The sequence below is a fragment of the Ursus arctos genome, unplaced genomic scaffold (assembly GCF_023065955.2).
Source record: "Ursus arctos isolate Adak ecotype North America unplaced genomic scaffold, UrsArc2.0 scaffold_28, whole genome shotgun sequence".
Taxonomy (NCBI): Eukaryota; Metazoa; Chordata; class Mammalia; order Carnivora; family Ursidae; genus Ursus; species Ursus arctos.
This window is the reverse complement of record NW_026622963.1, coordinates 28,541,483-28,569,006: the sequence shown is the minus strand read 5'-3', so window position 1 is coordinate 28,569,006 and position 27,524 is coordinate 28,541,483. Positions and strand designations below refer to the sequence as shown.

The 27,524-nt window shown below is 47.5% G+C and overlaps 1 protein-coding gene across 4 annotated transcripts in view; it reads left to right on the top strand.

Moving 5' to 3' along the window:
- Positions 1 to 24,854, top strand: part of SLCO3A1 (solute carrier organic anion transporter family member 3A1) — a 295,971-nt gene extending 271,117 nt beyond the window's left edge. For 2 of the 4 annotated variants that reach the window (XM_057303634.1, XM_026510418.4), the window contains exons 10-11: positions 15,221 to 15,463; positions 24,171 to 24,854. In XM_057303634.1, the coding sequence (XP_057159617.1) occupies positions 15,221 to 15,463; positions 24,171 to 24,253 (326 nt within the window). In that variant the 3' untranslated portion in view covers positions 24,254 to 24,854. Of the gene's footprint in view, positions 1 to 15,220; positions 23,745 to 24,170 lie in introns of those variants that run through there. The other 2 variants (XM_057303633.1, XM_026510416.4) reach the window with 1 other exon arrangement.
- The last annotated feature ends 2,670 nt before the right edge of the window (positions 24,855 to 27,524 follow it).

Below are 27,524 nucleotides of genomic sequence, written 5' to 3'. Positions count from 1 at the left end.
TCCTTGGAAGTTGTAGTGGCTCGTAGAACTCTCTAACCACAGGGTAATCACTATGTTGATTTTTTTTCTTCTCCTCCTTGGGAGGGCTGAGTATGCATGCATCATAATGCCTCACCCCTGCTGCCCTGATCTGGGTGGAAAAAGGAGTGCGTAACGTCAGGTAGCAAGTTGGGGACCCTTATTTCTGTAAATGGTAAAATTGTTTCACATACACATTCGTTCAACAAACTAATATTTATTGAGCACCTAATGAGTTCAGACCTCCGTGGACCAGACTCAGGTAAGTAAGTGGGCACAGCCCTTCTCCTGGGGGTCCTCTTGAGAGCTGACCAGGGAAGGTGGGACTCGTCCATCTGTGGAGTTGCTCTAGGAGAATCTCTGCACCTCGAAACGGGTACTGAAGATTTAAGGTAGCCGGTTTAAGAAAATAAAAAGTTACCCTTTAGAATAACTTGATAGCACAAAATGAAAAAGATTTGTAAAATATTTCTGAAATGTTAAATTACAAAGACAGAATGGAAAATTCTAGAGCTCGTATAATGTGACACCGTTAAGATCACTGTGCATTGCCCTAAAGCAGTTCCACTGTTTGTATGTCTGCCCCGGGAATAAGCAACCAGGCATTATCTAGAATAGTGACTGATCCCCAGCAAGAGATAAGTTTTACATTATGGCCCAGTACACACATACATATGCATTAATATAGCTGACACAGAAATTTCACAAAACAGTACCCTTAATATGTATGTATGCTCTTCTATTCCACGCTTTTTAAAAAGTTGGTTGTGACCCACGATATTGATTTTGTTTCTCATTTATGGGTCACAAATCCCAGTCTAGAGAATGCTACCCTAGCAGGATACGATAGCTTCATCTTTTACTTAAAAGCAGCTTGTCAAAGAAGTCTTTGCAATTGCCTGCAGCCCCCAGTAAGATTGACCGCCATTGCTGTTAATGAGGGGTCACCCAAGAAATCAGATCCCATGACACTGTCGGCCTTTGCAATTGGCCCTGTATGGGTAGTGGGAATTCAGTGTAACGTCACAGTTTGGTGTGACAAGATACGTGATGGCCCCAGCACAGGTGCAGTGGGGACAGGTGGAAGAGTCACCGAACCTGGCCTTGGCAAGGGAGCACGGGTGTGGGTCTGAAACCATGTGATGTCTACCTTGGACCTGAAGACTGAGCAGGAGTTACGTAGGTGAGCAAGGACAGAGTGCTTTATATGGGGGACCTTACAGAAGTAAACGCCTGCGAGGGAGCACCATGTGTGGGGCTGCAGGAAGCCCTGAGTGGTTGCAGTGTGATCCAAAAGGGTTGCTGCCCTCGCGACAAGTTTGACTTCAAGGCAGATGAAGTCCTAGATGGACTTTGGAATGTGGCTTCTATGCATTTTCATTTTTACTGACTTTTTTATTTAAGTAGCCACATGTGGCCAGTGGCTATCGTGTTAGGCAAAGCTTGAGGAAGCGGGGCAGCATGGGGAGACCGCTCTTTCCAGATACTTGGCTGTGAAGAGTCTAAGGAAAGAGGGTAGGACCCAGAAGTGAATTTGAGATTTTTGTTGTTGTTGCTTTAAACACCAGAACAGAACTGATAGAGCAGGAGCGAGGACTGCAGTGGTAAGGGTCAGGGAGCTTCCCCAGCAGTCCTGGAGTAGACGTGGGAATGTGGTTGGTAGTGTCAACGGCAGGTGTGCTGGAAAGAGTGTGCGGCAAAGAAATTAAGGATGATGGCCAAAGTAGGGTTAAATGGTAGACCGTGGTACATAGGCTGGATAAGTGAGACAGGACACAAAGCCCGGGGTGTGGCATGGCCAGAGAGGAAAGGAAGTGAACAGCTTTGACACGGAGGAAGAGTCAATGAAAGGCCAGGGGAGGAACTGCATGCTATGGAGAAGTCCAAGTCACCCAGGACAGTGGCAGAAGGTGAGTGGGGGAGAAGGACCCAGAGCTGAGTCAGTAAAATCAGAGTCAACAGAATGGAATTCCTGATGCATTCAAATCCTAAGTCCTCCACCCTTTTGCAAATACCCCATCACTGCTTTTCTCTCTGGGTGTTGGCAAGCCATCTGCTTGAAGGTCTGGTCCAGAATCTTGCCCCGGGGGTCTACTGGGTCTACTGCATGCCGTGGATGTTACACCAAGTGAAATTAACGGAAACAGATATTCACCAAGATCCTGCTACATCCAAGGTCCTGTTCAACAGGCTGCAAAGAACATAAAAATACGCAGGAGAATGCAGCAAGTATCAGGGATACATAGGGCTGGGTATCTAGGACTGGACCTTGAATTTCAAGGGAAAAAATATTTTACTTGGCCAAGTAGTTGCCAGTGTGGAGCAACTGAAAGGAGAGTGGAGATGCATTCGAAGTTCTGATTTAGGGAGATCAGCCTGGGAGCAAGGTGCACGGTGGTTCTGCAGAGTGTGGCACAATGGACCAAAACATCGGAGGGAGAAGCAGCAAACCAGGGTGGAGCAGGGGAACTAAAACAGCAAGGACAGGTGGAAGCGTATGGTGGAGGTAACATCTGTTGAAACCTCCCCAAACTGCTAGAGGAAAGCAAAAGAGAACCAACAAGAAGCACCAGAGGATTTCAGCCCCCAGGGCTGGGCGTATGGAGAAGTCTTATCATAGAGTAAGAGACGCGGCCACTCATTCCTCTCGAGGGTATTGTCAGGGCTAGACTGGCCTGGCCGTCAGACTCTCCTCCCACAAATGCCTGCTCTTTGTTCTCAGAGCAACCTGCCAAGCAAAAAGCACGGAGAACATCAGCCTCCAGGTGCACCCCTGGACCCACGTGTCCTTCCTAAGCAAACTCTGTGTCGTCTTGGGTGACTCATGAACTACTCCAGGAGCAGCGCATCTGGGAATCTCCCGAGGTGGCTCGTCAAACATTTGCTGAGCTCCTAGCACGAAGACTTGAATCTAAAGAAGTTCTACAGGCAGGTGGAAGAAATGAGCGCATTAAATGAGCACTTTGGAAAAAGCAAGCACCGTGCGCCCGAAGGCCTAGTCGAGAAACCTGCACCCAGCTGTGGGATGGTCGGGGGTGGGGTGCGATGGCGGGAGTGCATGAAAGACCCCTCCCACTCATCTGTTTGCTTATTCAGCAAACTCCTATTAAGCAATGACGTGTCCCACATCCTGAGGCACCCCCACCACCCAGGATCCACGTCCTTACCTGTGCTAAGGTGGCATGGCACGTTCACCATGGACCCCTCTGCCATTCCCGACCCGGTGGCCTTTGGGAGGTTATTTAAGCTCTTCGAGCCTTAGTGACTTCAAGAAGGAGCCCAGGAATGAAATGAGAACAAAATAGCACCACCCAACTTCCCAGATTGAAGAAAAGTGAATGTCAAGGACGCACGGGCCATGCTGGCCGGTGCCAAAAGTCCAGTCGCGTCTTTGGCCTTGGTGAAGCAGAGAGAATCTGTTTTTTTGCCAACCCTGGCAGTGGCTTGTGCTGGACATGACAGTAACTCTATCAGGTGGAAGGAGGATTCTGTGGTGACTTCAAGTCTTGGCAGGTAAGCTGGAGAGGAATGGATAGGTTTTGAAATGGAAATGGCAGACTAATTTTCCGCTTCCATTTTCCCCCCAAAGGTAGGCAAACTTATTCTTACAAAAGCCTTTAAGTTCACCTTTAAAGTTTAGACCAAAGAATATAAATAGGCCCAGCTTTTTCAACCAGGGGACTGAATTAAATAGTCAAACTACAAGACCGTGGGGTTTAATCTCCATTAATAGATTTCAGGAAAACAGCCCATTTTCCTTGAACAGTACTGCAATTTTTGCATTGAAATAAATTATGTAATGTGCAGTTTGGGCCAGAGTGTAACAGGAAGTAAGATTAATGTTCTCTGTAATAGCATGTAACAGCACGGAGTCTCCGGATACCCTCCCCCAACACAGAGCGGGTTCCGGTGTCCCAGTGATGGGACGCTGGTTCTTCCCCAGGAGACTTAGGGAGAAGGGAAGGCAAAAGGGAGAGGATTTTACTGCAGCCTCCAGGGGGCAGAGTGTTCTTCTAAAACACGCAGTTTCTACAATACGGCACCATTATCACCCTCCCTCCTCATTCTTCAGGTAATTGAGGGCATGACAGAATGAAGATACTCAGAGCAGGAATAGGCACTAATTTACCCCTTATCCACTTGGCCTCCGTTCTGGAAGCAGCTGATTATCCTCCACAATTGACTACTTCTTACGACGTGAGGGATTCTTGCCAGTTGGGGTCATTCTCTGAGTCTTGGCTTGAAGAGTATTCTGCAGCTCTCTCTCCAGAGATGGTGCTGTAAAAGGGGACGTGTTTCCAGGTATCCAAAGAACAGGAAAGGACCCCACCCCCCCGACCAGAATCTGTGAAGACCCCACTACAAAGGCCGTCTCATTTAATCTGTATAAATACTCCATACCAGAAGGCATTTGGGGCCCATTTTAATAGACAATGCAACTGAGATTCAGTGAAGTCGAGTGACTTCCCAGGGTCACAGGCTCCCGAGTGGCAGTCGGAATCCAGAGTCTGCTCTCTCCAGTCCCAAAGCTCTTATTTCCTCCCCACCACCAAGCAACCTGCAGACGTGAGCTCCCTGTCTGAAGAAAGGCAACTGTCAGCTCTTTCTCCTGACAAGTAGTCCTGCCGGAGGTGTTCTCCAAAATACTGAGTTTGCTTACAAAACAGTCTCTGAACCTTCTCGATGCCTTAACAACCCGGGAGAAGAGAGGACTCTGCACTTTGCAAAGAGCAGAACCTCCTTGTGGGGGTGTGTTTCCCCCTCTACACCTTGCAAAGATCAGAACCCCTGTGTGTTTCACCTCAGAAACCTTCAAAACCAGCCTTCTGCAAGCCAGTTATTCCCAGGAGCTTAGTGGGAGGGTAAATAAGATGTTTTCTGTAGCCCTGGAAATCCCTGATAAGAGCCCTGAAATCTTCTCGTCAAATCAACAAACTTTGAATTAGTAAGAAGGAGATTATTGGGATTGGGGTTTTGAAATGCCAAGCCTGGGACAAATAATTAATCTTTCTCAGCTTCAGTTTCTCTGTATATAAAATAGGGGGTGTTACAGGGTTACGGAGGGGGCTTATAGTTACAGTGCTGGGGAGAGGGGGTAGTTCAGAGAGAGTAGTTATTGTGTTAACCTTCAAAATAAGAGTTACTTACCAGCAAAAAATGGGCTTATTCAGGAATAACAGAATTGCAAATCGGGACGTACAAGTTACTGCAAAACCACAGGCAAGTCCCACTGTATTTATGGAGAAAGAGGAGGTTGGGAGCAGTTGTTTTGAAGGAAAGCACCAGTCGACAGTGGTGATGGGTCCTCAGTGGCTGAGTTGCTGGGACGGTGGATTACAGGAGAAGCAATGTACTTTATTCCCTCCTGGCACCCGTAATTGATGATTCTTCCGCTTGGGTCTCTAATTAACCGTTCCTCCCATAATTGACCCTGAGTGGTATGCCTCCCTTGTCTTATCTTCCCCACTCCATTTCAGTGAGGTGTCCCTTTATTTTTACATTTCCCCCTTTGGATCAAAATCTTTCTCCATCACTGAGCAAGAGTCAGGTTTTCATAATTCAGAGCCAGGAAGGATCTTTCCTGGGTGTCGTGTCACACGGCGTTGAGACGTCGTGCAGATGGGAAACCTACTGAGGTCCCATTCGAGTACCAAGGACAGGTTGCAGGAGAAGCCTCAGGCACTGGAGGTCATGTCCTTATTGGGTACAAAGGCTTGACAGGCAGTAAGTACAGAATCAAAAGTAACACGACCATTCCAGATTGAGGTTTTAAAACAAGATCCTAGATCTGAAAGGAGCCAACTAAAACGATTTATTGACCCTCCTTCCAGAGATAAGCCCCAGAGTCACATAAGCCTCCTGTTCTCATGACTGCATAGAGTGGGGACTCCCAGAACAGTGGACACTGCAGAAACCCCCAGAAGAATTATACTACACATATAAACACGAAGCCATCGCTGGTGAGCTTTTTGCAAAACCGCGAAACTTCAAAGACATTTAAAAGCAGCACTGTTATCTCAAAAGAATGGCTGGAACTTAGGGATGTTACTAATAATAACATAACTTTGAAAATTCAGAAACCGTGAATTTTGGATAAGACTCTAGAAGTCAGTTACTATCCAGATGAAACAGACTTCTTTGAACCTGGAACCTTCTCACAGGCCTGGTCCACGGATCCCAGCGGATGTCATCATCTTCCATGCCAGGAAATCTTTACTTTCAGGTCACCAGATGGGTTTGCTGCTCTCTTTGGATGAGTCACAGGAGTCTGTGCTCTGGCGTTTGGCAGAACAGGGTTGGTTAGCAGGGCGAGGTTGAAGAGGACCTTTCTGGAGGTGTCTTTTCCAATAGACCAAAGGTTGAGGTTGCAAGGGGGTGATGTTCAAGGTCTCCATCTCCCAGGAGGGCAGATTGTTCCACTAAAGCATGGCTGTTCTTATCGAAGCAATTAGGCCTTGACGGTACTGAAGTGTATCTTATCACCGGTGGCTCAACCTGTTACCAAACCCAAGTTGGTCACTCCAGAGGCCGATACTCCAAGAGACGAGTTTGTGATTGGAAAGAACGTGAACTTTATTCGGGAGGCTGGCCATGTGGGAAGAAGGCAGGCTCTTGTCCAAAAGCCAACTCTGAGGTTTCTACCTGGCCCAGAGGTTTTTAAAGGGGTTGAGGGTCCTCAGAAAACAGTGCGCAGTGGCCTGCGACATTTCTCGATCACGTGCAGATGCATTGCTCCTGGCTGCAGATGTTCTTTCCGTGCTCGGGGCCGGTTCTTGTTCGGTGATGTGCAGGAGTACTGTGTTCTACGGGGGGGGGGGGTGCAAGGACAAGGTCGACACTACACAGAGACAGGTCAGTAAAATCATCCGTGTGACCTAAAAAAAAAACAACAACAAAATAAGCAAACAAAAAAACCCATTTCGCTTAAAAAATTGCTAGGCTAATCAGAAAGCTGAGAGGGCTTCAAAGAGACTTGCTGGTGTCTAGGGCCTGACAAAGTTCTGGTCCTTCTCGAGGCCCGTGGTCTATAAATCTCCAAGTAAATTAGTTCTGCTACAGATCAAGGGACTTAGGTCAGCAAGTAAGAGTTACCCTTGCTTCTGGATAACACGCTCCTTAAGACCAGCCGGAGTGCTGTTACAAAAGGAGGCAGGAGCCAAGCACATTGGGCATCCTGTGACTATCCCAGCAGGGGTGGATCTGAGATTTAGAAAGCAGAGAGCAGTGCTCTCAGCCAAGGTTTGGGGAGGGTCTCTACGAATTTTGCCAATGGAGTGTTCATAGCACCGTTAGTCCATTCAAATAACCCTGAGGATTGAGGATGGGATGCATAGTTCTACAACCGGCCAAACCGTGCAGACTTTCAAAGCACCTGACTGGTAAGACGGGGTCCCCGATCCCCATGAAGTTCGAGAAGAGTTCCCCAGGTAGGAATAGTTTCTTCTAACAGAATTCTAGCCACAGAGGAAGCAGTGGCCTGTCTGTAAGGGAAAGCTTCAGTCCAGTGAGGAAACATACAAACCATGACTGAAACTTTATGAAATTCATCTGCAAACCTCGAATGACCCATTAGATAATTTAGAGCAACGCAAACAGGGTTCCCTGAGTTGTGTTTTGGACAGGGGGAGACAAGTGAGGCACGCACCTTGTCAGCCTTATTTCCTCACCAATATTGGTGCATACATGCTATCAATCATTTTTTCAGACCAATGGTTTAATACAAGTGCAGTTATAAGTAGTGGAAATTTTAGAACTTCTGGCAGGGCCGGATTGTTACTTGGTCCAAAGCAGAGTTCCCTCTTTTTGTTGACCCAACAATTATTAGATCTCTAATACTGTGTTTCCTTCTCTGGGGCCTACTGGGCATCTCTGGTCAGTCTTTCCAAAGGATCATTTGCGAGAACATCCCTTTGGACCATGACAGAGGTTGGGCTATCGGTTTCCCTACAAGCGGCATTTTTGGTGGAAATATCACCAAGATTTCCTCTGGCCTCTAGGGAGTCAAGTCTGGAATGCCCAGGAACCTTAAAAATATTCCAAAGCCATGAAGTACCCCAAAGGCAAACTGGGCTATCAGTTTAAATGTTCGTGGTTTTACCCTTGGCTCAGCTACAAGCATGAAAGGGTGTATAACTCAGGGACTGCCTCAGTGACTTCGAAAGGAGTTGCAATGACAAACCCATCATATTTACCGTTTTCATCCTTGAAATAAGAGCACCATCAGTAAACCATGAAGAATCTGCCTTGGTTGAAGGATTTTCCTACAGCGGTCTCTGGGAGCCCAACGGTGATCTGTCGGCATTAAACAGCTGCACGAGGTGTGGTCGGGAAGCAGGGAGAACGGCGGGTGAAGGTTATTGCGGCGAGAGAGTTCTGCGAGGAGCAGTTGGCAGCCAGTTGCCTCAGCACCTAGGACATCCTCCTGCCAAGTGTGGAATGAGGAGGATTCAGGCCTCTGTTGCAGGGACACAAGGATGTTTAGAGGGGGTCTTCTGGCCTTAAGTAAATGGGCACTAGCAGGAATGGCCCTGAGGCAGGGGGGGTATCCCTGTGCCGCAGGGCCGTGTTGGTGGCCCCCATACCCTATGGGTTGATGATGGTCCCATGTTTGGGTTGGGTACTCAAAGGGCATTCCCTCCCCTCTCATAGAAACCGGGGAAGGGGAAGTTGGTAATTAGGACATCCAAGGACCGGGGCTTCCTTAAGCTCTTCTGTAAAGTCTCAAAAGCTGTGTCTTACTGATCTTTCTGAACAAAAGGGTCAGATTTATCAGTTTTTAGTAAAGCATATAAAGTTTGGAATTTCAACTATAGCCAGCCAGTCCCCCCCCCAAAAAAAAGAAAAAAACCTCATTAATTGTGCTTAGTTTTAGGTTTTGGGAAGTTGGGGATGCCACGAAAACGACCTGGGTCCAAATGCAGTCCTTATCCCGAAATCAGGTGCCCTAAGTGTCGACCCCGAGTTGGAGGAAACTGCAAATTCTCCATGTCCCTTTAAGGCCAAAAGTTTTCAACAAGTAGATACTGTGGTCTGTAAAAAAAAGTTTGAGAAGTGGGGAGGGCGCCTGGGTGGCTCAGTTGGTTAAGCATCCAGCTCTTGATTTCGGCTCGGGTCATGCTCTAAGGGTCATGAGATTGGGCTCCACGCTTAAGATTCTCTCTCTCCCTTTGCTCCTTCCCCCACTCTTGCACGTGTGTGTGTGCCCTCTAAAAAAAAAAGGGAGCAGAAAAGGAAATCCTCTCTGTATTTTAACATCATCCAAATCGACTTCCAAGGTTTGAGAAGGGTTCTCTGTGTAACCCCTGGGGCATTACTCTCCAGGTATAATCAAAAAGATATTCACTATCCTTATCAACTGGAATACTGAAAAATGCACTGCATAGATCAACGACAGTGAAAGTTTGCTTTTAGTGGGAATAGATGCCGGTGGTATATGAGGGTTGGGAATTACAGGGTGCAGAGGGATAGTAATGTTCATTCATCGCTTGGAGGTCATGGACAAACTTCTGTGCTCAGCCACTGGGCTTTCTCAGGGATATTATAGGAACTAGTTCAGGGGCTAATAAGGCCTTGGGCCCTGAAATCTGTTATGGGCTTGACACCTTAAAGAGTTTATTTATAGGGTATTGATTACTTCTGGAGAGAGGGTTTGAGGGATCTATTTGAATCTTGGTGGGAGGTCTACTAGGGATCCTGCCAATATCAGTTGAAGATCTTGCCCATAAAAAGGATGGTCGCTGATCCAGTAGGGACAAAGGATTGGTGTCCCCAGACTCAGCTACGGCGCTGGCAGGGTCGGGGCAAATAATAGATGCCGAAGGCCCATTTAATTCACCTGGTTGGCTATTTTGATTACTACTGTCAGGTTCTTTGGGAGAAAGAAATTCTGGCCCAGTAAATAAATAAGGAGAAAAGGGTGAGTATGAGTGGGCCTAAACAAAGGGGAATAGGTTTAGAGATGGGAAGCTGTTGAGGTGTATTAAAGATCCCCACTATTTGAACTGGTTTCGTGTCCAAGGCAGAGGCTTGAGCAACAAGAATGTAGCTCTCGTGTCAATAAAGACAAAGAGATTCATTCCCCGTCGGGAACGTGGTTTCTCTGAGCTGAGCAAGAAAGAGAATTGGGAAGAGCCCCGACACCGGGGAATTAAGAGGACATCGCAAAACCTGGATATAGAAGGTTGCAGGTGCCTGGAGCCCTTAAGTTTGTTTTCCCCACGGTCCTGGCCCTTAGGGAGGGGTTGGTTTTGTTTAGGGGTGTTCATTTGCCAGCATGGAAAATGAAGAATTTTAGTACTTTCTTTTAGATGACTCATCTAGGATACAAGTGAGCTGATTTGCCGAATTACATCTGGGGTGGTCAGTTTCCCATTCCCCCGATCCTTTTAACTAAATACCGGGGCACCTGGGTGGCTCAGTCATTTGAGTGTCCGGGTCATCGTGTCAGGGTCGTGAGATTGAGCCCCGCATTGGGCTCCGTGCTGAGTGGGGACACTTCTTTGGCTTCTTGCTCTCAAAAAAAATAAAATAATAAGTTCAATGCTCCCGGGTGGATTCTACCTGTAAAGGAAGACCAGAATGTTTGAACACGATCGTCAGGCTTTTGTGTGCAAACCTGAATTTTGTTCCTATCAACGGGCTTAGTAAAAGCTACTACAATTGCTTGGTGAAGCTTTCCGGAGAGTGTTCGAGCATCCTGCCAAAAGTCAGGGTTCTGTTTTCTCTAAATCCCCTTCAGGCTGTTCCCATCGGGCTAGTTTCATCCATTGTTTGGCCAGGCCCTCGCCAACAAGCATGTGGACTAATAAAAATCTGAGAAACCAGGTTGGTCAATGTGAATAACTCTGTTAAATTCTTCAGCAAACCTTTTGGGGATCCTCAGTCACTTTGGGAAACTCTCTAACTTCTAACTAGGGCTCACAATTTGGCCTTATTCCAGGGAACATAAGAAATGTGGGGCTTTTTGGATCCTCCGAGACTAAACTTGAAAGGGGCAGGTTTTAATAGGTCTGGGAGAGGAGGGAGAAGTTCGTTCAGAGGGAAAGGGAAGTTGAGAGAAAGGATTAGCCTGCAAGAGTGTAGAGGGGGTGCAGAGCAAATAGAGGAAGATGGCGCCAGGAGGCTGCCATATATCCTGAGACAGAATCAGAGTGGTCTCAGCTGCCCTTTTTTCTTTGCCTCAGCTAGTATAAATTTTAGATTCCTGATAACGTTTGGAAGCTTCAATATAGGCATCCCATTCCATGGACAATTTTAGATCCAGGCCTGTCCAGTCCAGTTTTGAGTCAATTTAGGAAGATGGAAGGTCCCCCACTAAAGTTCCAAATGACTTTTGGTTAAGTTGGTCCGTTTAGTTAGAAAGGCGCATGAAGAGGGACTGCAGTTTTTAAACATAAAACCAGCTGGGGTCCCAGAAGGGGAAGGGCACCCTCTAAAGCATTTTGAGGGCTGGGACCCCATTTTTTAGAGGTTTATTTCTCTAGAGAAACAATGTCCTAAACAGCACAGTTTTTCGACAGGAGCGACCTGATTCCAAAAGAGTACTCACAGAAAGAACAAAGCCTTAAAACAAATAGTCTGGAGAGCTCAAAACACAGAGTGGAGCTTGAAATCCAGGAGAAAAGTTACCTTCAAACTCTAAAGTCAGCAGGAAAGCAGCTCGCTTGGCTCTGGGCACCAAAACCGGTTTGCTCACGGAGTTCATGCAGCTCTTCTCTGGGTCCCACTCTGATCACTACATAATGTGAACCTTAGAAATAAAAGCCCATTATTTTACCAGAAAAAAAAAAAAAAAACGGGAGGGGGGCAGTTTATTCGAGAATAACAGAATTGCAGTTCGGGGCACGTAAGCTACAGCAAAACCATAGGCGAGTCCTATCCTAAACAAAGGAGACAGAGGTTACCTTACGGAAGAGGACCTCAGGAGGGGTGTTGAATGAAAGTCCATTGGAGAAAAGCAAGAGTTCAGGGTGATGACAGGTTCTCACTGGCTGAGTTGCCAGGGTGGTCCATTTCTTGTAGGAGATGCAATGGACATCTTTCCCTGTTGGGGTCTGTAATTGACAGACCTTCTAGTTGTATGGCTCCCCTTTTACCGAGGTTTCCCTGCATTAACTTCTACCATTGTAAAGGCGTCTCCCATTGGTATCTGGGGAGGCAGTAGCTCTCAGGGACGGCCCAAGCGTTTTTATGGTCCGCCTGAGTGATAAACAGAATGCTGAGTGGCCACATGTGAGAATTACCTGGGGGGAGTTCCCCCTGATGGCTGAGTGCTAGAATGACCTCTAATTTGAAAGAGATCCAGTTGGTTCTTCCTCGCTGGTATTCTCTGCATACCTGATAGCCAGAGCTCCCCTTTGGGGACGAATTTTAAGTCACTATAAAGGAGAAGATGAATTAGGTGGAAAAGGCCAATATTCTTTTTTTCAAAAATCTCAAAGGAACCTCATAAAGCTTATACATCAAGTATTAAACCAAGAGTTTATTCTAAACAGTTACCCCAAGTCCCCCGTATAACAGGAATCAGGTAACAAGAGCTCTGGCCATGGGGAAGGACCAGACCTGTCTATAACACCGCATTTGTACCAGCGCTTACCTTGACCCTGGCCAGGGGGGTGGTATTAGCTCCATTTTAACGATCAAGAAACGGAGGCACCAAGAGATAAAGCGACTTCCCGCAAGGCTTTCGACTCCAGTTAAAGGTTCGTTCTTCTCTCTCTCACAAAGGCTCTCCAAAATACGAAAAACTTTTCTGGGCACTTAACTTTCTAATTTCTGTTCGAAGGCTTTTTCTGACTCCTTCCAGGGCTGCATTTGGTAATGGAGCTTGACAGTACGCAGAATAAAATTGACACGGTTAGCACAAAGATTCCCTACTTTAACGATAACACAATATTTTTAAAACCCTCGCACAGATACAGATTCGTGAAGGGGTTACATATTGGCATTTTAGAGGGCTATTTTGGTCTGAGCAAGCATTAATGACTCCTTTATATTGCAAATTTCCTCCAATGTGCTCAAGATAAGACCGGATTTGCCTGCAACTCTTCCAGCCCCTGGGCACCGGGAGCGAGGGGCCCCTGTGCTGTCAGTCCCTTTCCGTGGAAGAGCTGTTGTCAAAGGTATCGGAGTCTTAGCACCTCATTGCCTGGTGATGGGTGAGCAAGGACAAAGTGACCTCAAGAAAGAGGCGGGAGCTGCCCTTGGGGGCTATCACAATCTCCTAAAATCCAGAGAATCGGTGAATGGATTCAAACAATCCCATCGGGTCATAGGAACAGCCAGATTTGTCTCATTTTCCCCAATCTATCCATTTAAAGTGGCTCCAGATCTCCATTTCTTTACCTAAATACTGTGGAGTGTGACTTAGTTTCTCTGACAGGGTTGTCAGGACCGTTAGCCCAATGGGCTCATGTTCAGTTACATGAAGAAGGACATTTGTTGGAGGGGCTGGGAGAATGCCCCATGGTTGGCGAGGAAGGCCTTTGGGGCGGAGAATGCTGGGATGAGGACTTTCCCTCCAGCGGGCCCAAGCTGACCCAGACGTTGCAAAGAGGGAGCGGATCGTGCAGGAGTTTGAGCTTGGAGGTTACCTATGGAATCAAGCTGCGTGTGCAGTTTAGTGAGGTTTCAACTAAAATTCCTTCTCTGGAGTTTCTTTCCAGGCTCACAAGGGGCCGAGCTGGGGCGTGCTAAGGCTAGGCTAAGTGCTGAGGTGCCTCGTTAGCCCTGATGGGGTAGTGCAGCCCCCCTCACACCCATTCGGGGCCTGTCATTAAAACTAAGGAGGTGCTGTTTCCCGCAGCAAAGCCTTTTGCCTGCCTGGCTGCCCTCGGAGGGCCCCTCAGAAAGGAGGCACACAGCCTACAGAACATGGGTGTTCTAATTCTGGGGACTGTGAATGGACTTCAGGGGTCCACGAACCCCCTGAAACACAGGTGTCATTTTGCGGGTAGCTGTATTTTCCTGGACTAAGGTTCTGTATCTCATCACATCAGATTCTCAGAGGGACTTTCCTTGAGAAAAAGCGAAACTCTGACACTCCAGGGCTGGCCCTGGAAAGAACAGTCCGGATCGCAGTCTACCCCAGCCCTGGGATCCCAGTCTGCTTCCAGTGATCACGTTCTGCTTTTGAGGTCTCTCCCTGGATATGATTGGCACCACATTCTGGCCTTGGGGATCTTTTTTTTTTTTTGTGAGGCAATTAATTTGTATTAATGAGCCATGCATTGATTTCCTACAGATGAAATGCTGTGCCCCTCATCAGGGGATGCTTTCACAATGCTGATGACCCAGCCACACACCAAACATTCTAATTTCATTGTTCTCGGATAGAACACCAAGGATGATTTTAAATGTGCAGCCAGGACTGATAACCTTTGAGCTTGGACAAGGGACAGAAACAGATGTGAACTAAGGAAACTAGTTTTTATCCCCTCGGCCACTTTTGATCACTGGTTGAAAGCACCTGACATCGTCTATTGTTTTAAAACCAGTTTCCAGCTCAGAATGAAAAGGATTCAATGTCGTGGTAATGTCTGGGGGAAGGGAAGTTGTTAGCATGGATACAGGTATTTTTCATCTTAAATGATACATGCGTACACATGTATGCACGCATGTTACACGTGTTTTTGTGCATGCATGTGCACGCATACACACTGGCCCACGTGTGTGTATATCGACACAGGGTAAAGCGTACTCACGTTCAACCTCTGGTCCCAGCTCCCTCTACTCACACACACAGGGCCGTGCAGGAACACGATACACAGAGTACAATCCCTCCTCGCATTTCCCTCTGGGAGGTTGCGATGCTTCGACACCAAGCAGTGTCCCTTCAGAGAAGACCAGCTTTTGCTTCTCAGCGAAGAATCGTAGCAGCTGTCATTCATTTTGTTTGCGGTGTTCCACGTACCCGTACCTACATGCTTTTCACGGGTTCACTGGGTCAGTCTTCCAAGCAGTCGCAGCAGGAGCAATATGATCCCCATTTTGCAGATGAGAAAACAAAGGCCCAGGGGGCTTAAAAACCATGCACAGGTTTGAACAGAGCTGGGGTGGGACTCCAGTCTTTCCAGCGCCGTGCCATGGAGCCACCCGGTGGGACCCGCTCTCCCGGCGGGGTCCTGTAAGGAGAGCGCGGTGCCCGCGTGCTGGCGGGGAGCAGCCCGAGCACGACCGTGACGTGTTGTTTCCCCTCCCGCAGGCTTCATCCCCCCTCCACTCATCTTCGGGGCCGGCATCGACTCCACCTGCCTGTTCTGGAGCACGTTCTGCGGGGAGCAAGGCGCCTGCGTCCTGTACGACAACGTGGCCTACAGACACCTGTACGTCACCATTGCCATCGTGCTGAAGTCCTCCGCCTTTGTCCTCTACACAACCACGTGGCAGTGCCTGAGGAAAAACTATAAACGCTACATCAAAAACCACGAGGGCGGGCTGAGCACCAGTGAGTTCTTTGCCTCTACTCTGACCCTAGACAATCTGGGGAGGGACCCTGTGCCCGCGAGCCAGACCCATAGGACAAAATTTATCTATAACCTTGAAGATCATGAGTGGTGTGAAAACATGGAGTCTGTTTTATAGTGACGAAAGGAGGTTGAACTCTGTATTAGTAATCAAAGGGTCATTTTTCCTATAAAAAAAAAAGTTTCCAAAAAAAAAAAAAAACTCAGTACAGAGACACACAGACACACACACACACCACGTACACACAACACGACCTTTGTCCTCTTTCTCAAAATCAGAGCCAGACAGGATTCAGAATAAGGAAAGCATGGGATCGTGTGTCTGACGTCCGACCTGCTGGGGCCCAGAATCTACTCTTTGAAGGCACCTCATGCTTTTTCGGGATGCCGACAGCTGCAAGCAACAGGCACTGCCAAATTCAGGGAACAATGGTGGCCAGCTTGGAGGATGGACATTTCCGGATATACACACACATACAAATTTTTTTAAAAGTCTACTAAACATCACAAGTTGACAACATTGCCAGGATAAGCACTAGGGACACACACCCCGTGCCCCCTCCACGCGAGGGTGGGGAGCGTGCAAGTCGGAGGAGCGGGTGCCCCCTCCTCTAACTTTTGCAATATGGGTCCCTGTGTAGACGACTCACCCAGTCTGCATGTGGTTCAAGGCCCCAGAGTTCTCTCAGCGATGCTAATGGGTGAGCCGTGCTGGAGTCTGTAATTGGCACCTCTCACCAGCTCCATGTCCATGTTCAAGACTGAGGGCCCAAGGAGGGGAGCCGGGTGTGGGGGAGCCAGCACCTCCCCTCCCCCCTGCAACACCCCCCAGCCCCGCAGAGTGACCTCAGGAAGCAGTGGGCCTCACCTGGCTATGACTGACTTCGCTCAGAGCCGGTGAAACCCACACAGTCCAAGTCATTTGCTTACATTTGCCAAACATTTTGCCATTTTTAAAGAAAAAAAAAACACAATGCATATGAATTTCAAACTGTTGTATGTATAATCCTCTAATACTATTTTTAACCACTTCTAAAATCCGTGTTAACCCTTCAATCACTAACACAGTTCTCTAGGCTGAGTTTATTATGCTGGTTGCTTTTTCCTTTTTTTAATGCACCAAAAATATAATGTGATTCAAGGGATGCAATTAATCTATTGTAATTTTTTTTATCGTTTTATCCTCATTCGGATATTCTGCGAAAACAAGAATATACCATGTGCTACGAGAAGGGGAAAAAAAAAAATGCTTGAGAAAGAGTGTCTATGCAGCCTGCCTTTAAAAGAATCACATTTGAGACAACAGGGGATAATGTGATGAATTGCAAATTCGCCTTCTGGCTTTCTTCCCCATGAGTCAGTGATCACTGTCATGGGAAGCCCTTTTACACTCATGCTTCACATTGCGAGAGGCGTTCTTTTCAGCCCGTGGAGGAGACATACTTAGATGGGGGTTGTATGGATGGGTGCTGTGCTTCTGGGGATAGGCAAGAGAAGGAACGGTTCCCTAGCACGAGCTGTCAAGCAGTTTGTGGGGTCTGTGATGGTGAATAGACCCACAGGGTCACGGAAGCCACCGCATGTCCGATGCATTAAAATGTCCCTGTGTTTAGGGTCGGTCGTGAACAAAGAGGCCTCGGTCTGTGTTTTGAAAGTGGCTAACCCTCGAGCAGCTAGCAGGCAAACCTCATTGTTCGGAAGGAGAATCGTGGGAGCAGCTCTTGGAGTCCGCAGCCTCAGCCTCATAAGGCCATTCCTGTAAGGGCACAGAGCGTATGGGAGAGCCCGCGCACACACACGCGTGGCCCTATAAACATTCCTTTCGTGTTTCCCCAGTGCCCTCGGTCCAGGCCACTCGTGGCCCCGAGAAGGAGCTCAAGGGTTGTTGATTGGTTTGCCTTTTCACCTGAGACACAGACGTGCCGTTCCCCTGGAGGGCAGCAAAAGAATCAGGAATGGGGAGAAGAACAGGCCGTTGTGCCAAATGTCTCACACACACTGTTAATGGGGCAGTTTGAGCGACAGCCCGAAACTAGAGAAAGCCCCACCAAGCAAGGACGACTCAAAGAGAAGCTGGTGTCGTGGTGCGGGGCCACCGTGGTCAGCTGCCTGGGACAGGATGCTTCCAAAACCACCCTTCTGTGTGTTTACTTTTAGTCCGTCCTTGTCCGTGAACATGGGGACACTCATCAGTATGTTAACTAGCGAGAGGCAGGATTGTTCTCCAATTCATGGAATATGTGTGCTCTGTCGCTCCTAAGGCTTTGAAACCGTTCTGTACAGGTTTGGGGTGAGTTTTGTTTTGGAATGTGTTCCTAGCAGGTCACTGCACTCTGCGTAGCTCTCCAAACTCCACACACCCACAGGGAGCCCTGCTGACCTCGTGTTTTCATGGGGCCATTTGCTTTAAGAAGAAAAAAATTTTTTTGAAAACTCTTTGCATTTTGGATTTTTTTTCCCCCCTAAGATTTTAGGATGAATGAGATGTTGAGATGAAAAAGGAAAACACCTCCAGGGCTCAGTTGTGTCAACTGGGTGTGAACCCCGCTGGCCCCCATTGCAAGATGGCTGCGAAGTGCGGTGTGTCACCTTTTAGGGTTTTAATGTCTCTCCTACTACAGAACTGAAAACCTAGTCTGGTGTTAGTTTTCCTTTTGTGCTACAAAGAACCATTGTACGTACGGTGTTAGGTCCAGCTCCTTGGTTATTTGTTTGGTTTTGAGTGGTATTTTGAATGAAAGGATTTCCTGGCAAGAGCTCCATCGGACTTAGAGAAACCAAAACTGTGTAAGGGCTAGAATAAGCCTAGAAGGTGAACACCGAGCTTCTCTCTCTCCTGCTCCAAACTCTTCCACCATCCCGGTCAAACGTGCCCAGAGATGGGTGAAAAAGTCTCTCTTTGCTGCAACTTGTGACAGAATTTTGTAATTCCGACATGTAGAGCAAGAAGTTTTTTGACCGATATTATTCCTGCATATGAAGTAAACACATTGTGTCAAAGTAGATGTCTCTCTGGGAGGTGGAGTTTGCTGGGCGCTGTTGAGGAAGGCCAGCAGCCTTGCCCCCTCCTTCACGCCTCCCCAGAGGAAGGCTGGGAAGCGTCAGGGCACCCTGGGGACATTGCCACTCCAGAAGGCCACCGCACGTGGGCCTTCCTCACAGCTAATGAAGGGGCATGAGAGGCCTTCTCTCTCGGTCCCCCTAAGGAGTCTGCTAGGAGTGCTTAGCAGGCAAAATAATAAGGGGAAGCCAAGAGCTTCTAAGGAATCCTTTGACAGACTTGTTAACGTCTTCCAAGCAGGAAGGAGTGTGCTTCTCCATAAAACTCACTTCTTTCTCACCACCTTACAGAATAGCTTCCTCTGGAGATGATTTTTTTTTTTAAGTTAGGCCTATACATTTTTCAAGTAGTGTCTCTACATTTAAATCCCTGACTTAACCCACTTCCCCATCTTCAGAGATGACCTCGGGCTTCCCCTCACTCAGGCATGGCCAGATTTCCCATCCCTTCCCCATGGAAAGCTGCCACTCCTGAACACCACAGCACGGAGGCTTTCCTCACAGCTAATGAAGGAGCAAGAGGGTTCCTCTAAGGTGACCTGCAGAAACATTCCATATGGGGGCAACCGGCCAGTCCCTGGGAATGACCACCCTACCACCCCGGAGGCATTTTCTCTGGAAAAAGAGTCGACCATGGTCGCTAATGGATTATCTTCCTCACTTCTAGAGCAGGTCATTCACTGAGGAACACGTGAAATGGAGGGAAAAAATTACACACACACACACGTTCACAGAGAAACCCTCTGAGGAAAAGTAGTTGTTGCCTTCCAGGAGCCTGCAAGGCCGGTTTTCCACCCAGCCAGCCTGCCAGACCTGTACTGTAAGCGCTCCTCGGCAGCGTTAAGCGGTAACGGGCAGTGTGGAGAAATCCCACGGTCAAGAGCAGAGGGAGAAGGGGGACGGGATACACTTCCATTACAGTTTGGCGGAGTTCCAGCCCAGTGCTGTTTGTGTATCCGGCTTGGTTTGGTTTAGATGAAGAGAGAAAACCAGGCCAGCAGTTTTTCAGCCCCGCCGAGAAAATTTGCTGTCTTGTGCTATTCTTATCTGCCCATTTCGATGGCTCAGGAGAAAGTTCCAGACACACAGTAGGGGCTTGATTGCTGAGCTCATGCTGCTGCCCTCTATCCCTCAGCCTCCTCTCAGTCATGAGCAGTGTTTCCCTTTACGTTAGAATACAGGTCAAATACATAAGAGGTGCCACGTTTTCCAAGAGAAGGTGCTGGTGAAAAAATTAAGTTCAGCCTGGAAAATTAGTGTGGAACATCAACACCGTCCTTATCTTCCTCCCTCTGCCCTTCCTCCTTGTTCATTATACCATCACTTCCAACTCAGTCCGCATTCTTGAGTTCTGAGCAGGTGCGAGGACCTAATCTCTTGGAGCAACAGGCCCTACATGATAGCCTTCACACCCCGTTCCCCTGGGGGATTATAGTTGCTCATGAATAAATTCGTAAAACGGAAGGATTCCTAACCAGTAGAATATGCAAGATATTTTTTTTTCAGATGCCTCTTACGGGGCCTGTTGCCCAGGGTAACACGTGGAAACGACCCTGCCTGCACACAGCCACCCCCCCTCCATCTCCCCTTTCTCACATTTGTAGGTGATCGCAGAGTGCTTGGTCATCGTGGCAGGAAGGACAGGAGTTAAGAGGCCTAAAATGGGAAATTTGAAAAAGCAAAGAGTCTCCTGTACCTCAGATATCTGTGACTGCTCTGGAGACGGGCAGAAGTCCTGCCTCTCAGAGACCATCCCATGGTAGCACGATTTCCCTTTGCAGGGTTAGTGTCATCCGGGGATAGATTGTATGAGCTTCATAATCTCTAAACATGTATTTATTCATTCATTCCTTTATTAAGATTCTGGCAGTATACCAGGCCCCGGACCAGCTACAAAGATGGAAAAGACATGGTTCCCTCCTCTAAGAGCTCACAGTTCCATGAGCCAGACAGACCTGAACACAAACAAAAGCAATAGAATAATAATCCCGGCTCTGACTGCGCCCAAGGAGGGCTGATTCATGGTGGTGGGAAGTTTGGCCTCCTGGCATCGAGAATCAGGAAGGTTTCATAGAGAATGAGAGAGAGGGAGGCGTGGTCTAGAACCAAGAACTAAACAGCATGGTCTAGAACCAAGAGCTAAAGAGCGTGGTCTAGAACCAAGAGCTAAAGAGCGTGGTCTAGAACCAAGAGCTAAACAGCGTGGTCTAGAACCAAGAGCTAAACAGCGTGGTCTAGAACCAAGAGCTAAACAGCGTGGTCTAGAACCAAGAGCTAAACAGCGTGGTCTAGAACCAAGAGCTAAACAGCGTGGTCTAGAACCAAGAGCTAAACAGCGTGGTCTAGAACCAAGAGCTAAAGAGCAGGGGGTGTCTGCCAGAGAGATGGGGCAGGAGGTCACCTCTCCTGAGAGGACCACCAGAACAAGTTGACACACTTTATGTAAAGGGCTAAGTGGTAAACACTTTAAGGCTTCGAGGGCCATGCGGTGTCTGTCCCAACCACTCAACTCTGTTGTCACGTAAGAGCAGTGCATGTATAAACAAATGCATGGGCTGTGTTCCAATAAAGCTTTATTTACAAAGACAGTGACCAAGGGCAGTAGTGTGCCGAGGTCTGAAGCAGCACCGCATGTTTGGGGGAAGGGGGGCTCTAGCGGCCGAGGCCGCTCTAGCATGGGCCAAGTGGGTCCTGCAGCCAGGTGTCCGTCAGCCCTGACGTTACTGCCCACAGGAATCTAATGCAGGTATCCCATTTTCCAGGAATGAGGTAAGTACCCCATGACTGGCAGGGTTTACAGTTGAATGCAACATCATCTCTCTCTGTAGGGGAATTTGAGCTACAGCCCCTTCCAACTGATACTCCATAGTTCTACTGTGGTAATTGTCCTGTTTTCTTATGTGATGAAAGGGGAATGGGAGGAGGAAATATAGGAATGAGTTTTAAAAAAAAAGTGAATCCAAATAGTATTTCACATCCCTTCCCACCAACACAAAATGTTGGCACTGTAAAGCTAAAAGGTGGAATAATTGGTAAACACTAATAATAACTAATAATAATAGTAGCTAACCTTTACCAACCAGCTTCTTACACATATTAGCTCATTTAATCCCCATGAGAGGCAGGAACGGTTATTAGCATCAGTGTACGACAGAGGAAAATGAGGCAGGGAAGGCTTCCAGAATCAGCTCAAGGCCATGAAGCAGAGTTGGGATTCAAACCCAAGTTTGTGGATCCAAAGCCCATGATCTTAGGTTTATGGGTACCCCCTGTCTACTGAGCAAGACATGAGACACCCGTCTCCACCCATAGAGACTGCCTCTTTAGGAAGACTCCAGCTCACATGGACTGTGGGTCCTACCCACTCTCACGCGCCCCCTAATATAACCACCAGGACACCACGACAGCTGTCTTCTGGGGACTTCTGTTCTTTCTGTGTTTTTCCCCATCTTAACCACAGAGCCCAGTGATCAATTTCTATGGGGTGTTCTACCAGAAGCGGACAGGTAACATTCGGAAACAGGAGACTCCTCCACTCTAATACATTCTGACACACCAGGGAGGCATTCCTCAGTGCTGGTCATCAACCCCAGTGGGGACACCCCAGACACCTTTCCCACCAGGCACCGCCACGGTCCTCAGCATCAACCTCAGGATTCTGGCTCCGGCCCAGGCCCTTCAGACACACCGACTCTGGTCACTGGTTGGATAGGTCTTACTCTATTATCAGATACCAGGCTTTTAGGAACAGACTTTCTAGATGTTTCTATTTTTGCATTAATGACTCAGGCCAACAATCAGTAGTTGATGATCAGCATAAATTCTGAATATTTTTCCATAAGGTAAAGTGATTGTGTTCTTCTGCTATGAACAAATGGAACGGTAAATTTCCTGGAGACTTATTCTGTAGGTTGCCATTTTGCCATTAAATCCCCCAAAATAATGTTTTTCTTCAATTCATGCTAACTTAATAGAAGATAGCTCTCACGGTGGTATGCTTTGTCAAAACCATTCCCTTTTATAATCTAAGGACATAAAATGAATCGGAAGTACGCAATGTAGGAAGTTGCATTACAGAAGGAACCCAACTAACACATAGATTAGTCCAGCACCTCAAAGGAGGAAGGGGCTGGGGAGCTCCCATGTAAAAGCCCACTGCCCACATGTCAGGTGTCATAAGGCACGGTCCCAGCTAACGCCCCCGGCAGCTTTATACCAGGTAAAGGTAAGTCTAATTTTTTCCACTTTTACAGATCAGGAAACTAAGGTTCAATAAACCCAAGGCTCCCAAGGTCACACAGCTAGTTAGAAAGTCTACCAGGAGCCACTGCCAGGTCTGACTCCTGAACCACTGCTCTTTCTACTATACCACATCTCCACCAACGCGACAACACAGCTCTGCATCTTAGGAAGCTCCGATGAGGCCAGCAGGGCATCTACTCGCGGGAAAACCCCCACAGAACTCTATATTTCATAGAGAAATGAGCCAAGAGCCGGAGGTGAGACCTCTGCAAAATTTTGCCCAGAGGCACGGGCATCTAAAATGAATAAAACTTTTTCACCTTAATATTTAAACATTAGAGACCTTGAAACACACTCTTTGTTCATTCCTCCACCGCAGCCACATCGGTAGAGAAGTGTTCTGTCCGCTCATCGTCCTCTATCTTATTCATTCTCTGCACAAGAACCAACTCCACCTCTTGCTTCTGTCCTACCCTCTCCAATTCCCCGTTCCCCAGGCTTTCAGTGGACCCCCGCTTCCCCCACCCTGCCAAGACCACAAGAACTTGATCCTCATGGAAGTTGAGGAAGGATGCTTCAAACTGCTCCGAACACATGGGCTGCCTTCTATAAGCCAGATCTCAGCTGCAAAATGCTGAGGAAAAGAGTGACATTTCCCCACTGTCACCTTTCTACCACTGGGTCCGAATCTAAAGAGGACAAGTAAACGAGCAGGGACTCGTATGGCCCCACTGTGCCTATCACTGAATAGCAGGGTCGCACGTCCCGCTCAACGAGACCTATGCAGCTTGTAAATCATCCCAGGGACTAGCTGAGGTTTTAATACCTTTTAAATGCAGCCACAGCATCTATTTTGGGAGTGTGGCATAGGCTTAAAAAACCCTGCTCCAGTGAGGAGATTGTTTGACTTGGCGTGGGTGCCTATGGCTGGAAAGAAAGCAAAGTGTCCAGGATGCTGGAGGAGAAAGCATGACATCATGACACGGGCGGGTGTTCTCTCGTGCTCAGCCACATCTTCAACAGGGATTGCAGTGACACTTGGAGTCCCAGAACACAAGGCCTGTCACTGGTGATTTCTATAAGATGAGGACAAGCTAATGCATTCCCATAGAAGAAACGTCTAGTTGAATGATGGTATAGATACATAGATAAATATACTTCTCAGAAAGATGTGGGCTTCACAAAGGTCTCTGGGCTCGAAATCTAGCTTCTTGGGGTTACATGGAGCAGAACCCAGTATTTCCTTGCATGACTTTCGCTCTTGTCCATTCTGCTGGAAAGGCCTGATGGTATTATATAAGCCTTTAAAAAAAAAAAAAATAGTAGGAAAACCAGAAAAGACCGATCTCTTTTTCCTCTTGGCTCTTCTTCCTCCTCCCTTTTTAGGCACAGAGTACCAAGACATTGAGACTGAGAAAACCTGCCCCGAGTCACATTCACCTTCAGAAGACTCCTTTGTGAGAAGCTGAGGGCCTGGCCCTCATCCTCCTCTTCCAGAGAACAGCCCGCCACTATCCACAGACCTCGCAGGCCTGACTTAGCGTGCTCTGCCCTGCCCAAGAACCCAAGGGTCCCTGTGTGGATTATCCGGCCCGTGTGTGATCCTTTGAGGCCCCAGGCACAGGCCTGTGATAAGGACCTAGGAGGTGTCTGTGGTCAGGAGTCCTCCAAACCCTTGCAGTAGGCAACTTTCCTGGGTTGCTTAAGAGTAATGTTGACCAGGTGTGCAAATTCCCTTTGGCCCATCCCTCCCTTGGCTCCTGTGGGGATGTCCTGCTGACATGCTTTAGAAACCCCCCTCTCCAGAATGCTTCTCTGACAGAGGGCTCCAGCAGCTCTTCCAAAAGCAGCCGAGGCTGGATTACAATGGGGTGGGGGTTGGGTGGGTGGTAAAAATGACCCTGTTTCACAGAAGGGACGGGATAAAAAAGCACATACTCAATAGATTTTGAGTGTGGTATTCTGTATTTTTGCAGCTTATATTTTCCAGATGAGCAGTTTAGAAATATGTGATGTAAAGTACATACTGTACATTTGCTGAAAATTATATTAAAAGCACTATTTTAATTCTTTCTCTGTCTCATGCTGTAATCTCTATTATCTTTTTCTCTTGTGTTTTGGGGTAGAATGGTCTTAAAAGATTCTTCGGGGGAGTGTTTCTGGCTGTAGATGTTCTATATTTGGGGACTTTGAGTCATTCAAAAGAGCATGGGCTTTGGAGCCAAAATAGTTCCTGGTTTCAAATCCTCACCCCAGCGCTTGATACTGACGTGGCATCGAGCAAGTGAGCAGACTCCGCCGAGCCTCAATTTTATCATTTTTTAATTGGAATACTGACATCTGCTTTATACGGTTGTGGTAAGATGTAAATGAGGTCACGTGTGGAAGCACCAAGCTCCAGCACAGAACGGCCACTTGGTAAATGGGAATTATTCATTGCCACCCCAACTCTGGCTGGAGTGAGGTGCTCCATTGCCCTGACGCAGCTCCTATTGCTACATTTTCTGGTCCTGCACTGTCACTGTCTGGTTTTCCTTTCTGATTCTCCTGCTGGGAGAGCAGGCCATGGCCTCCTTTCAGGGTTGACCCACTAGTATCTGGTAGATGCTCAGTATACAGATGAGTGAATGAATAACAAACAGTCTCAGATGCATCAGCCTGGGGGGCTTTGACTTCTGTCCCACCCTGCAGAGGCAACAGCAGGATTTGCCTTCCCTCCTCTATGTCTACAGACAGCCCCCACCACCACCACCAGTGTCACTCCGTGGATGGGGCTCCAGTTGTCTTCCTAGTCCTTGCCAGGCATCTTCATGATTGGCTACTTTCTCCTCCACCATCCTGAGTCCACTGGCTGGACTCCTATCACGTATGGACAGGTTGGCCAGGTTGATGCCAGCCACCGACATGCATCATACATTCATTACACTGCTGGCCAGACTGGAGCGGCAGAAATTGGTGTTTGCACTCTGTCTTCTGGACAAGAGATCTAGGATGGCCCCACTCTTCTTATGGGGCTAGCCCTGGTAACTGACCCACTTTCTTCACATCCCCTTCCAGCCTGGATCTTGCCCTAGGCAGCCTCATCCCTTATAGGTGAGCTCACCTGAAATCAAAGCTTGTCAAGCTAATATTACTGGAAGACTTCACTCACCTCATCCCTAGCATTGTCTTTTGGCTTGGGGGTCAATGGACTCATGAAAGGGTATGCTTGGGCGAGTTACCTTCTCTGAGGCCCAATTACCCGGCACACTGGTGCCTCGAGGACTCTTTTTTAGCCTAGCCCTGCCATTTATGTGATATTTATTGTTTGCAAGGCAACATGATTTATTCTCTCTGGCATAAAGATCCCAAGAAAATGCAATCTTAACATTCTCCTTCCTGACGCAGAAAGATGCTGAAGCAGCTGAAAAATTGGTTAGTGGTTCCTCCCGGGAGCGGGGCTTCATTTGCACTGGAAATTCAGTGGGAGGCAGAAGGAAGGAAGGAAGGGCTATTACTTATGGTGTTTGTGCTTTCAGTCCAAAATTTCACATTTGTGTTGCATCTGTGGCCCAATTTCTTTTCTCTTGCTACCTTTCCTCCCATAAAGGTGGTCAATTTACAGAGAGCTTACTCTCCATCCATTTTATCTTAACCTCACAAAGACCTATTACTGCTTTTTTGGAATCAAGAGATTCATCCTTCCATATATAAGTAGGTCCATAAGAGATCTGGTCACACAGATCGTTCAGCCACCTGAGCGAGAATTGACAGGTTAAACTCATATCCAGGTCTCAGCAATGTCCTCTCAGACACCACGGCCAACAGGGCTTTGAACTCCATATACAGGTGGTCCATCTTGATCCATATCTGAAAATCCAACTTAACCCTTTTCTCAGTCTTTGTGAAAGCGCTAGTCATGCACCCAAGCATTTGGCTCAACCAAAATAAAAACAGGCTGTTTCTGTGTCCTCAAATGTGGATTCAAAACTACCAGTATACCCACTTTACAAAGAACCTGCTTTTTTTGTTGTTGTTGTTAGGCTTTGCTACTTCAGGAACTGCTGCTACAGAACTATTTCTATAACTCTGCAGAGACATGTCTATAGTTAATGCATAGGGCAGAAATTAACTTTTGCTTTCCAGAATGCACTTTTAAAAGTGTCATAAGCTTCCTGAGTTCCAGTGGTCCCAAGTATGAAATGCACAAATACACATTTATTGGAGGGCTTTTCAGAATGTCCAGAGTGTTTCAATGGGCAATCCCACTTCTCTGCTGTTCCTCATGAAGGAATTAAGGGGTGAAATTAAAAAGGCGATTAACTCAGAGCACAAAGGCAGTGACAAAGGCATGAATTCGTTTGACCAGCAACGTAAGAAATAGCCTCAGGAACTCAAATCTGCAGTACGGAAGCCACTGGTCTTCTTTGGAATGGACACATTGCATATGACGTTCCTCTCCATCCCTTGTCACTGAGAAATGTGCCACATTTGAAATGCCTTCCCAACGCAATGGAAGTGGGAAAGCTTTATGCCCAGCCTAGCAGTGGGCTCCTTTCTTTATCCAGATTCTTAGCTCACCCTAATGCCTAGCCTTCCATGTCTTTGGGGTATTCTGTATTGAGGCATCTATATTTTTATACTAAAATCAATGCTTGATATACAGTTAAAAAAAAAAAAAAAAGAAAAAGTGTCCAAAGAAAAGGGTAGTTATTTCAGTTGTTGATAAAATAATCATGGCCCAGGTTTTTAAGTTGTATG